The following is a 12638-nucleotide window of genomic DNA, read 5'->3' as shown; positions in this document are numbered from 1 at the left end:
GTTTCAAAGACAAATGTACATAGAAATAGTAAAAAATTCTAAGACAGATAATTTTCCATATACAGACGGTACAATAATCTATATTAAGGTTTATTTTATTATCTTATATTTATTATATAAGGTAATATATAAATTATGGAAAGAAGATATTATTTTTTCCGCTTCCGCTAAGATTTCCGCTACAATATTATATCTTACGCCAAACTTTCAACAAAATACTTCAATTAAGGAAGCTTACACAAATAGCTCCACAACTTTGCTAAAGTAGAACCTAAAGCGTGTATTTTAAGATTAAATTCTCGTGGCAGGCTGCTTTTAACTAATTCAAGAGTTTAGTTAGTTAAATCACTGCAGTTGCTCTACGTAGAGTTAACTTAATGACGTAAATTGATTAAATGTAAATAAAACTTTAACTGTGACGTGTTTAATAAGTTAATTAGAATTACTAGCTTTTACCTTGCATTGAATAAAAAATATTTGGTTTTATTTTAATAAAAAGTATCATATGTTCATTCTAAAACGTCCAAGAACATGTGTACAAAATTTCATGATAATCGGTTCAGTAGTTTTTGCGTGAAAGCGTAACAAACATCCCTACGTTCACATTTATAATATTATATTCTATAAGGATTAAGGATACATTAATTTCATTAATAAACCTATAAAATGAATCATCAATAGATATAATGTTTACTCAAGCAAAAAACTTGTATGTTGCTTTGAATATATGTCATTTTATATAAGTAATAGACAGTAACAAGTAAGAGGCATGCGATAATCAACATAGATTCACTTATATCTGTACTAAAATATTATAAATCTGAAGAATTTGTTTATTTCTTTGAACACGCTGATCTCAGGAACTACTGGTTCGAATTGAAAAATTCTTTTTGTGTTGGATAGTCCATTTGTCGAGGTTTTAAGCTATATAATATTATGTTACGTCCAATAGGAGAGGAGCTGCAATGAAAAATATTGCAAAAGATGGGGAAATAAAACACAGAAGAAGTTGCGCGGATCAGCTAGTATAAAGATATTTATTTCAGGCAACTAGGCTCATATTATATATACCTTATAGACAAACATACATATAATTTAATATTTAAAAACTAATATATTGATATTGTCTGTGTGGTCACGGCACTGAAGATAGTCTGCCACGGTAGCGCCGATATACCTTTCAGCTAGTAGTCCTCCTTCATGAAGGTGGGCTGCATGTTGGTGGGGAGCCGGGCCATAGTATAGTATTCTTCTTTGCACTATCACACTTTATATGGGGCCGGTTGTCCTAATTTTGCGACGCCAGGACAATCTGTCCTGGGTTTCGGGTCGGGAAATTTTTCTCTATCCATGAGATTTGTCATATTGGTCCACCAGGTCCAATGAGGATGACCGCATCACTACATAGTATAAAACAAAGTCGCTGTTACTGTTTCTCCGTCTCTATGTATGTTTAAATATTTAAAACTACGCAACGGATTGTAGCGGTTTTTTTAATGGATAGAGTGATTCAAGAGGAAGGTTTATATTTATAATACATGTACACCCGGGCGAAGCCGGGGCGAGTAGCTAGTAAAGTATATTTCAAATTCAAATTCAAAAATCAATTATTCGTGTAGGACATTTTAGCCGCTTATGAAGGTCAAATTTTTTATATTATAATGTTTTCACTACCAATCAGTTCACTATATAGATCCAATTGAGAAGAAATTTAATTGAATTACTTTTTTTTCAAGCCAGTTTGTTTACAATGTAGGTATATGTGGTAATAATAAATCTCCCACTATATAAATAACAGTTCAGTTCCCAAACTATACAAGTAAAACTGGTCCAGTACGTAATTACGCGTTACGTGACCCAACAAGAGGTCAGCAACAATAATTAATGTGTACATTTCACGGCACACGGCAGCCATCTTGCGTCCCGCTGAGAAATGCCAACACAAATAATTACATACTTTTATTTTTATTAACTAAATATAACTACCTATGGGATTTTATTTGATTTCTTTCGTATTTATTTTTTTATTTGCATTCCATGTAATATATACATATCATTACATAGTATAAAACAAAGTCGTTGTCGCTGTCTGTCCCTATGTATGCTTAAATCTTTAAAAGTACGCAACGGATTTTGTAGCGGTTTTTTAATAGATAGAGTGATTCTAGGGGAAGGTTTATATACATAATACATGCGTGTATTATGTAACATAATACGTAATACATCCCTTGGGAAGCCGAGGCGAGTAGCTAGACTTATATACAAAATTCTCGTGTCACAATGTTAGTTACCATACTCCGCCGACACGGCTTGACCGATTTTTATAAAATATATGCAGCTGCAGGTCTGTGAATCGGCTACTATCTATTTTTCATATCCCTCAGTGATAAAGGTTATCCAACCCTAACATTTTTTTTTTAATTTTTATAATACAGCTGTAAAAATACACACAAATTCACCCTTCTATCACCAACCTCTATTTTTTAATAGCGATTTTAATTTGTATGGCAAAACAATGTTTGCCGCGTCAGCTAGTAGTAATACATATATGCATATTGCTTTATGAAAAAAATACATTTAAAATGAAACGTTATGGTTATATTCTGAAGTAACAAATTTGTGTTAATTACTTGCTATTGTCATATACAATATACATATGTATATATTATTAATTTCTTTATGTGTTTCATATCTTTACATACTATAAAATAGTCGCTGTCCGTTCCTTTATATGCTTTAAATTGTTAACCGTTTACCATCACATGGGCCGCATACTAGTTTTCCACCTACGTAGTACTCGTAAATAAAAAAAATAAGTTGTAAATATTTTTTTAATAATATATTAAACAATAAATAAATGAATATTGACAATGCCTCTGATAAGTCTCGATGGTATTTTTATATGAGCAATACATTTGAAAAACGTAACGTGCATTTTTATAACAATCACGTCAGTCACGTGACATGAAAAAAATATAAGTTATTTGCGCTGAGTTCGTGCCGTGTTGCCGTGTCACAGAATTACAATAGTACACCGTCCCTTTCAGGGTTCCGTATACAAAGGATCCCAAACGGAACCCTATTGTTATAGCCGTCTCTATCTGTTGATATAACTGACTCTGAATTGATCCCGTCCAGACCCATAGTTGAAAATCTAGTTAAGTATATCATACAGGACTGATAATATATTTATGAATAAAAACATATTTTCTTTATATATTTTTTTTTGTTGAGGCTTTTAGGCTAATGTCAGGTGATAAGACTCACTGCGACTTGCATAGATCTATTGTGCTCGCCCTTTCTCGAAGTTCACTACCTAGACCAGCCAGGCACAAGAATTGAAGGATATTCTTAGATGGTTTTTATCTTCTCAGGATAGTGTATATACTTTCCAAATGATATATTCCGTTTATGCATGAGTGGATTACAACTACATGCGATATATAGTTGTTCCTTGATTCACTTGTCATTTCTTCTCAATTGAATCTGTAGATTAAAGTGGACTGTATGGAAAATCCAATATAAGCAATTTTTCATACACGATTCAATATATTACTATGAATATTAATAATGGATAATTTTGCCTTTAATTTGGTAATATTATGATGATAGTTGAATAAGACGATACAAATGGGAAGAACTTAACCATAAGTAGACTTGATACAAAGTCATTTCCGTTTCGTGTTCGACCTAATTCTGCCTTTTATTCTGAGAGTTGAGATATGTCAGTGAAATTACAGGGTATAGGAATATAAAACTTAAGTCCTCAAGAGTGTAACACATAGGAGAAAAGCCCAGGTATATACTCCTTTTAAGTTCAACAGTTTAGTTTAAATTGCACTCTATTTTGAATATTATATATATATATACATACATACAAACTAGCGCGTAATTTCATCACACTTACTTGACATTTACCATTATATTTCGCCCAATTTACATAATATCTTTTTAAATTATAGCCTATGTGTTGTTCTAAAATATAAGCTATATTACTGTAATGTTTCATCAAAATCAGTTCAATAGTTTTTGCGTGAAAGAATAACAAACATCCATCCATTCATACTCACAAAGTTTCACGTTTATAATGTTAGTAAGAAAATCGTTAACAAAAGGCAGTGTTATAACTAACCATGGAATTATGGTAGACCACGCATGAATCATGTGGACGAATGGCGGTCCTCCACAGTGCGATTTTCCAGAAACTTTTTGCCACGCACAACCAGATTGTGGAATCATCTCCCAGAAATGGTATTTCCCATCCAATACGATATTAATACTTATAAGAAAAGAGCTTATTCCTTCTTAAAAGGCCGACAACTCATTTGCAATTCCCATGGTGTTGCGGGTGTTCATGAGCGGCGGTAATCACTTGCCATCAGGTGAGCCGTTTATCGTTTGTCTCCTGTGCTATAAAAGACAAAAAGCAATATCTAGAACGCTGCAAATAAGACAAATATTTATACATATTTATTTTGTACAGTAAATCTGTTTTACTGTACAAAATAAGCAATTTTGTACAACTCTTGTAAAATGTTAGCATTTTCTTCCAGTGTTTGTACATTTTGTATATAAATGAGAAAAATTCAAATCTAGCAATCGTAATACAAACCTGGATCGGTGTGGTTGAATTATTCATAAGTTCTAAGATGTTTCCTACATATGGACGTTTTGTGTTGTACCTACTCGCTTTTAATATTAATTTATCTCATAACATACCTACATATAAATAAAATTGGAGTGTCTGTTTGTAATATTGTAATAACCGTTTTTTACTACATGCATATCAATATAAATACGGTACATACCTACACCAAAATATCATTTTTTACAATTTTTGTCTGTCTGTTTGTTCCGGCTAATCTCTGAAATGGCTGGACCGATTTTGACGGGACTTTTTTTGGCAGGTAGCTGATGTAATAAAGAGTAACTTAGGCAATTTTTACTTCAGAAAATAAAGTTAAATTCCACGCGGACGAAGTCGCGTGTACAGCTAGTAACATATATAAATAGATTAAAAATGTATTTATATGCTGTGCTATGCTCTAGCATGCAGATGAGTAGAAGTTTCCAATACACACTACATGGAAGCATCACAGAACAGATTCGCTTATAATCTGCAGATTTTGGCAAACTTAAGAGGAAACACCACTACACATCCTATATGGTTATAGCCCACTCATGCATAAACGAAATATATCCTTTGGAAAGTTTACATTCTTTCCTGAGGAGATAAAAACCACCGACCCTAAGAATATCCTTCAATTCTTGTCCCTGACGGGTAACGAACTCTGAATACGGGCGAGCACAATAGATCTATGTAGGTCGCAGTGCTACACGTCTAAGCACCTGACAATAGCCCAAAGAAACCAATAAAAAAATGTGTTAGGACTGATCGCAAAAATATACTCGGAGACAAAACTGTACTTTATATTAATTGTCTAGTACTAATAATACAAGCTCTGCTTAGCTACGTACTAGATGGCGCTGTGAATTGTCAAATAAGGCTTAGGCTATTATACTGGAACAATAAAAGCAAACAACATGCAAATAATTTACCAACCAATCCGATTATAGTACGATTACTGATTGCGGATATACAAGGAACAGAAAAAAAAAACATGCAAATAATAATATCTGTTCTTTCTATACTGTGTTACTTTGATATCAAAATTAAAAAATCATTTGATTGATCATCATTGACGTCGGTGGTCTAGGATTAGTACACCGCTTTACTTCTAATGGCCGATGGTTCGATTCCTTGCACGGTACAAACATTTGTATTTGTATTGTTCATGAGTCTTGTCTTGAGTTACGGTCTGTGTGTTTTCTATGTATATTATGCATGTAAAAAATGTAAGTCCGTTGCGTAACTTAAAAGATAAGAGAACAGATAGCGGCAGCGACTGTTTTATACTATGTGAATATATTTTCTATATCTATTATAAATTTATACATTATAATAGTATAACTGAAGATGTGTGTGTACAGGAAGTTAGCGTATTTATGAAAATTTCACTAATTGTACACAAAATGGGATATTTTGTGTACATAAACTTATATAAGTTACATATATAAACGGAATATTTACCATTAATAATATTAATATTATGATGAGTAAATGTCTTGTTCATATACTGTGAACAATTTCAAACAACCGTGACAGAAGTTTTTAACAGTATTTGACCAATTGTTTATTGGCTAGTATTGTATAAACGAAATACTTACCTTTAGTAATATTAATATTACGATGAGTAAATATCTTGTTCATATATTATGAACAATTGTAAACAACCGTAATAGAAGTTTGAACCAGTGTTTGACCAAATGTTTATTGTTTCAGCAACAAGATGATAGACCCCAGCTCTTCAGAAGAAGACAGCGAGGATGAACATAAGAAGCAGCCTTCCAAATTACCCGGTGAGAACTTTGTTATAGCTATTCAAAGCAATTGCTAAAGTGAATCTAATTTAACCGGTTTTCGATATATAAAACAGCTCATAAAACAAGAGAAAGAAAAAAGAAAGAAAGAAAGAAAGAAAGAAAGAAAGAAAGAAAGAAAGAAAGAAAGAAAGAAAGAAAGAAAGAAAGAAAGAAAGAAAGAAAGAAAGAAAGAAAGAAAGAAAGAAAGAAAGAAAGAAAGAAAGAAAGAAAGAAAGAAAGAAAGAAAGAAAGAAAGAAAGAAAGAAAGAAAGAAAGAAAGAAAGAAAGAAAGAAAGAAAGAAAGAAAGAAAGAAAGAAAGAAAGAAAGAAAGAAAGAAAGAAAGAAAGAAAGAAAGAAAGATAGAAAGAAGGAAAGAAAGAAAGAAAGAGTGCGTAATAAACAAATATTTTTTTTATCCAATTACGAAAGAACCGCACGCGCCGCTATCTAGTAAGCAGCGTGTTGATTTAAAAAAGTAACATTTTTTCAATCCTTGTAAAAGATTTCTATCAGTTAACTATTATAACTATAACCAATAGTGCAAGGTCTGCTGAATTTGTGATTAGATGTCGTTCTGTGAATTGTCTTATATAATTATTATTAATCTGAAGGTTTTGTCCTGAAGCAATACCAAAGTAATAAAAACAAAACTTTAAACTACGAATAATTTAAATAAATTATACAAACAATCATCACTCGTAAATTATAAATGTTTGCACCGTGCAAGGAATCAAAGCCGTGGCAATCGGAAGTAAGGTCGCATGTTAAACTGCTAGACTACCGATTTTTTTTTCGGACTACTGTAATGCTGTTAGCCGCAGCTGGCCGTTACAGCTTCACCGGACGATAGGAGGCGAGTGCAGATGGCACTCCAAACTCGCGGAAGGACTTATGGAGCGGCTGAAGGGCAACTCCCGCCTGACGGATACGAGTTTAGCCTGAGGGCATCGCTAGGGGTTTTAACCTCGGCTTAGGCCGTCGTAATATCGATCCCCGTTTGGACGGGGGATCGATCAGAGGGGATTGATTGATTCTAGACCACCGAGATCATCAAATAACATATCTTGCAAAACTTATTCATAAAGAAAATTATTAGTGAGTAGTCATACGAATTTATAAATTATTTTAGCCTCGGGCCGTTTTGGGAATAGGGTATTAAATTGTAATTACCCCTCAGGGCTAACAAGGAAAGGGCAGTTTGCTTTTCATGGCCTTTATTATTTACAAAAACACGGCGCTCTTGTGTAGTTACTATTTAAAGATGTTTTCGCAAGTAGGCACGAATATAAATTTTATTGTAGCCTCCATTTTGATATTAAATGTTGGTAGTAAACAGAAATCATTTGTTTTCCAGAAATTTCCTTGTGTACGAACATCAAAATGAATTCATTATGTACAGAAACATATTGTATAATATTATAAGGATAATAGCTGGCCCGGTAAACGTTGTTTTGCCATATAAATTAATATTGCTATTAAAAATAGGGGTTGAATGTAGATAGGAGAACATTTGGAAGGGTATGTATTTTGATGTCACATCACTAAGAGAATAGATAATAAAAAATCAAAAGTAAAAAAATGTTAAGGGTGGACAATTCTTACCGATTCTTGGACCTACTGATTATGCACATAAAATTTCATAAAAATCGATCAGGCCGTTTCGGAGGAGTATGGTAACTAACACGTGACACAATTTTATATATAAAACTTGTATACATATTTACTTACAATTGATAATTACTTCATCATCATCATCATCGCAGCCCGGAAGACGTCCATTGCTGGACATAGGCCTCCCCCAAAGATCTCCACGACGATCGGTCCTGCGCTGCTCGCATCCAATGCTTTCCAGCGATCTTGACCAGATCGGTACACCTTGCTGGAGGCCTTCCCATGCTGCGTCTTCCGGTCCATGGTCGCCACTCGAGGACTTTATTGCCCCAACAGCCATCTACGAGTCTATCCTGCGGAAATTTGGACGAAAAGATATATCGAAGCTTCCCGAACGCTGCCATCCGAGTTGGATTCGACGATTGCCCTCTTTCTCGAAATTGAACCTACCTAGCTAGATAATTACTTCATTCATTGACAAAACAAAATGTGTTTTTTTTTGTACTGCTCGAGTAATAAGTTACTGAGCAAACAATTAATGAATTGAGTTTTTTGCGTTATCATAGTGTACCATACATACACTATGATAAATGAATTATAAAAAACTAATTTAGGTAATTGATTATAGCAACATAACACTATCCTTTGTATGTACCTATATTAAGTATGTATGTATTTACATAAATAAAGTATTTACGTATTTCTATTATGTATTTATGTCATGAATACAAACAATTGTATGATGATAATGAGTAATATGACCATCGTAAGTAAAGCGATGTGCTAAACCGCTAGATCACCGAGGCTGTCAACATTCATTTATATATTTTTTTTTATAATTTGTCATTGTTCACAAAATAAATAAACACAAATAAAGAACTGAACGTAAGTTTTATTCCTAACACAAACCAAAAATTTATTATATTAGTACTTATTTATAAATTAGTTTAGATATATTTAGTCGGTATCTAAATTTCTAATAGTATTAAACAAAATTGCTGTTTTTGTGTAATTGTTACTATTCTCCTTACTTTTTTTAAACCCATTAGATCCATTACATGATCTTTATACCGTTTTCAACATCATCTACAAAAAAATTCTAGAAGTTATATATATCTATATATATACAAATCCTTTTTTCGGATTACTCTAATGCTGTTGGCCGCAATTGGCCTTTACAGCTTCACCAAACGATAGAGGTCGAGTGCAGATGCCACTTCAAATCCGCGGAAGGAGAAGATAGAGCGGCTGAAGATCAACTCCCGCCTGACGGATACGACTTTAGTCTGATAGTCCCATTAGGGGTTCGATCCTCGGCTCAGGATGTCGTAATTTCGAACCCTGTTTGAATTGTACGGGGTATGGATCGGATACATTTAGTTATTGGAACTCCGTCCCGTACACCGTACATCCTTGCGAAATAAGAAGGTTTCTGGAATACTATAGAAGATGTACATCTTCAATAGCACACTAGCCTGTATAGGCTTGCTTGTCAAGGATATAAACCCAAGTCAAAAGCTAGATAGAACGCTCGTGAAACTAGACCATGTTCACTAACAAATAAAGCGGAAATCAGAAAATAAATTTTAATATTTTCATGCTAAATTGTACACACATTACAGCGCAGTCTGTATGGAGGTTCTCAAAACAATATTCTGTTTTCCAGTTTTCTTCTTTAGGGAAAATTGTTCAATATTATGAATACTTGCTTACTTAGTGTATTTTTTATGACTGACCTATAAGAAACAAAGTAATAAGATATATAAGAATGTAATTTTTTGCCTCAATTTGTTATCTGAAATATAATGTGTTTGTTTTTACCAGTGGTACCACCAGGATCCTTGGCGGGAGGTAGACCATCAGTGAGGGGGAAACCAGAACTACCGCGTGGCTCCACTGCTGGTCTTCCAGGTGGGTGTTTTCCTGTTTGTTCTCTATCGTTGTTAGAAACACTAATATTGATTAGAATTAATTGAAAAGACGGCGTTAGACTCTTCCACCACTTTGTGCAAAATCATCAGCATGGGTTAATATGCTTATATCAAATTTAAAGAGCCTGAATAAATTATTTCACTGGAATGGTGTTCTATTAAGTATACCACGGGAATCATATGATGAATCAGTGAGACTATTTATATACATAAATATAGACGATTGTCGCTTACTATTAGGAAGAACGTAAGCTTGTTTACCATTTGTAGTTAGATAAAAAAAATATTAATACATGGAAGAGAGCCATTGATAGATAGAATTTAAAACTCGTTAAGCACGCTGAAAGCAATTATTTCCTTCAATGGTAATGCAATCGTATTACTTCCACTCTAAAAGACGCGGGACGAGAGATTCTTTTTTACCCTTTAATAAATCTACGGTAACTGCAATGTGCAGAGAAATTGTTTTTATCAAAGGAAATTACTACTAAAGATGCATATTCTGGTATTTTATTTCTACAATAGGTACTTAAGACTAGACTTTAATAGAAAAACTAAAAGGAGTAATTAATATCTAGTATAATGAAAAATATGATAGTTAATTACATCCAATTAAGCAATTCATTACGTAATATAAATATTTATATAGAGATAATAACAAACAAGTGTACACTAATAGAAGGAAATAAACTTTTTCTTAAAGTAACTTTTCTCTAAAAAGAGCTTGATGAGGAAGAAGGTTTTACAACAAAATTAAATTTAAGCATACAAGATTTATGGAAATTATTTCACAAAAAAAGACAGAAGAAGGAGGAGCTATGGAGATCATCTTGCTATGGAGATTCCTAAAGAATTATTATATTTTAGATAAATAGATACATTCTATATTCACCAATAACATACATATAACATACATGAGCTACAGAAAAATACATGAATTAATAAAAGATATGGAGGTGACTTTATGTTCCGCAAAGGTGAATAGGCAACTCAGCATAATGATACACATAAATCTGCAGCGCTGATATTCTGTCGACTTCTGTACTTATACTATACTTAAAATTAAAAAATTACATATGTATTAAACTTTTCGCCAAGTCTATAATAACCCAGTGTAGTGTAGTCATTATATTTGTCTAATATATTAGAAATTATTCAGGACCGAGTCCACTAACAACAGCACCGTTAGCTGCTCCCCTCCACCCTGCCACTAGGCAAAGAGAGGCCGCCGCCTTAGCACCACCACCTCATGCGTAAGTATTACATATCTGCTTATATACAAAACAAAATCCTTTTGAAAAATGCCTTATATCACCATACAAAGAGATTTAACAGAAATAAAGCTAGATACTAATAAATTATATATTCACTCACGTCCATTTCGTCTCATGAAAAACATATTAGATACCTCTTAATTAATTTAAAGCTTCAGCTAAAACGTAGTAAGTCATGGTAGTATTCTAGTAGTTGTTGATTTTTGAAATATAAATTTTTGATGCTCCAAGTATATTCCAGATGTAGATAAACTTTGCTTGTGATTATTACCAAATCTGCTTAGTAAAATTTGAACGTAGATTCACTACATAATTCAAGTCTATGCACACTGACTATAAAGTACGATGTCGCATTTGGTTTAACATGAATTTTTAAATATTAAATCTCGTATCTTGAAAGTAAAAAGTCAGTTTGTATAAACACGTTCATGTACATTGACGACTTAATTCTATAGATCGTGTAGATCTTTCTTGCGCAGGACCTCGACGGGGAGTGCCAGCTCCGGGGAGGCGCCCGCCCCCTCCCCAAGTCCATCAGGGGCGAGCCATTCTGATAAGGACCAAGACCCGCAGGTAAATTATATAATCACTATATCTTTAAATACTCCGAATCACAAAAGAAGAAACGAAAAGACAAAAGTTAGAAAGTACTGTACCTTATTATATTAGATAAATGATTCTTTCTGATAAATCTGACTAATGGATATGGATAAAATACAGCAAGCAGAAATAAAATACGAAATTTTATGAAACAAAGATTCGTATATGAATATTTCATCGCCACTCCCTACCTCATAAACAATATGCCACGAAGATCCTTTTATCACTTGATGCAAATACCTTAATCTATCTCAAAATTGTGTTTTTAAGATGATATACTGATTTGTTTTTTTTTAAATATATAAAATCTCTGAATATGGGTGCAAATAACTGCAACACAGTTTTTCTATAAACAAATGTGGTTGATGGTGTTATCATGCTATTGTAATATTTATTTAATTGGTATAAATAAATTCATTAATTCTTTAAATTAATAGAATTTACATACATAATATATAAGTTTACTAATTTCGCAGTAATGATAATTACATTATATTGACAGGAGAAGATAGAAAAAATGGAGGAAGACAAAAAGCGTCGTTTACAACTTTACGTATTTGTGTCACGCTGCATCGCCCACCCGTTCAACGCCAAGCAACCTACTGACATGACACGGCGGCATACAAAGCTGACCCCCCATCAGCTGGAGACCATACAAGCTCGGTTTCAGGTAAATTCTCACAATAATTTCCTGCATAATGCCAGATATTTCGTGGTCTACATAACTACTTTAAATTCAAAGTATGTAGGAATGCTTCTACAGAAAGCTAGCTCGCAACCTACCTTAAAGCAATGTTT

At 33.2% G+C, this 12638-nt stretch overlaps 1 protein-coding gene across 1 annotated transcript in view; it reads left to right on the top strand.

The window, feature by feature from the left end:
- Nucleotides 1-12638, top strand: part of LOC131846216 (calcium-dependent secretion activator) — a 57608-nt gene that overhangs the window by 13096 nt on the left and 31874 nt on the right. The window contains exons 2-6 of the mRNA XM_059195464.1: nucleotides 6344-6420; nucleotides 9860-9946; nucleotides 11126-11219; nucleotides 11705-11813; nucleotides 12343-12510. Coding sequence (XP_059051447.1) covers nucleotides 6351-6420; nucleotides 9860-9946; nucleotides 11126-11219; nucleotides 11705-11813; nucleotides 12343-12510 — 528 coding nt within the window. The 5' untranslated portion in view covers nucleotides 6344-6350. The remainder of the gene's footprint in view (nucleotides 1-6343; nucleotides 6421-9859; nucleotides 9947-11125; nucleotides 11220-11704; nucleotides 11814-12342; nucleotides 12511-12638) is intronic.

The sequence above is a fragment of the Achroia grisella genome, unplaced genomic scaffold (genome assembly GCF_030625045.1).
Source record: "Achroia grisella isolate CSIRO2021 unplaced genomic scaffold, CSIRO_AGI_Agris_v1 utg506, whole genome shotgun sequence".
Taxonomy (NCBI): domain Eukaryota; kingdom Metazoa; phylum Arthropoda; class Insecta; order Lepidoptera; family Pyralidae; genus Achroia; species Achroia grisella.
This window is presented reverse-complemented; position numbering and strand designations above follow the sequence as displayed.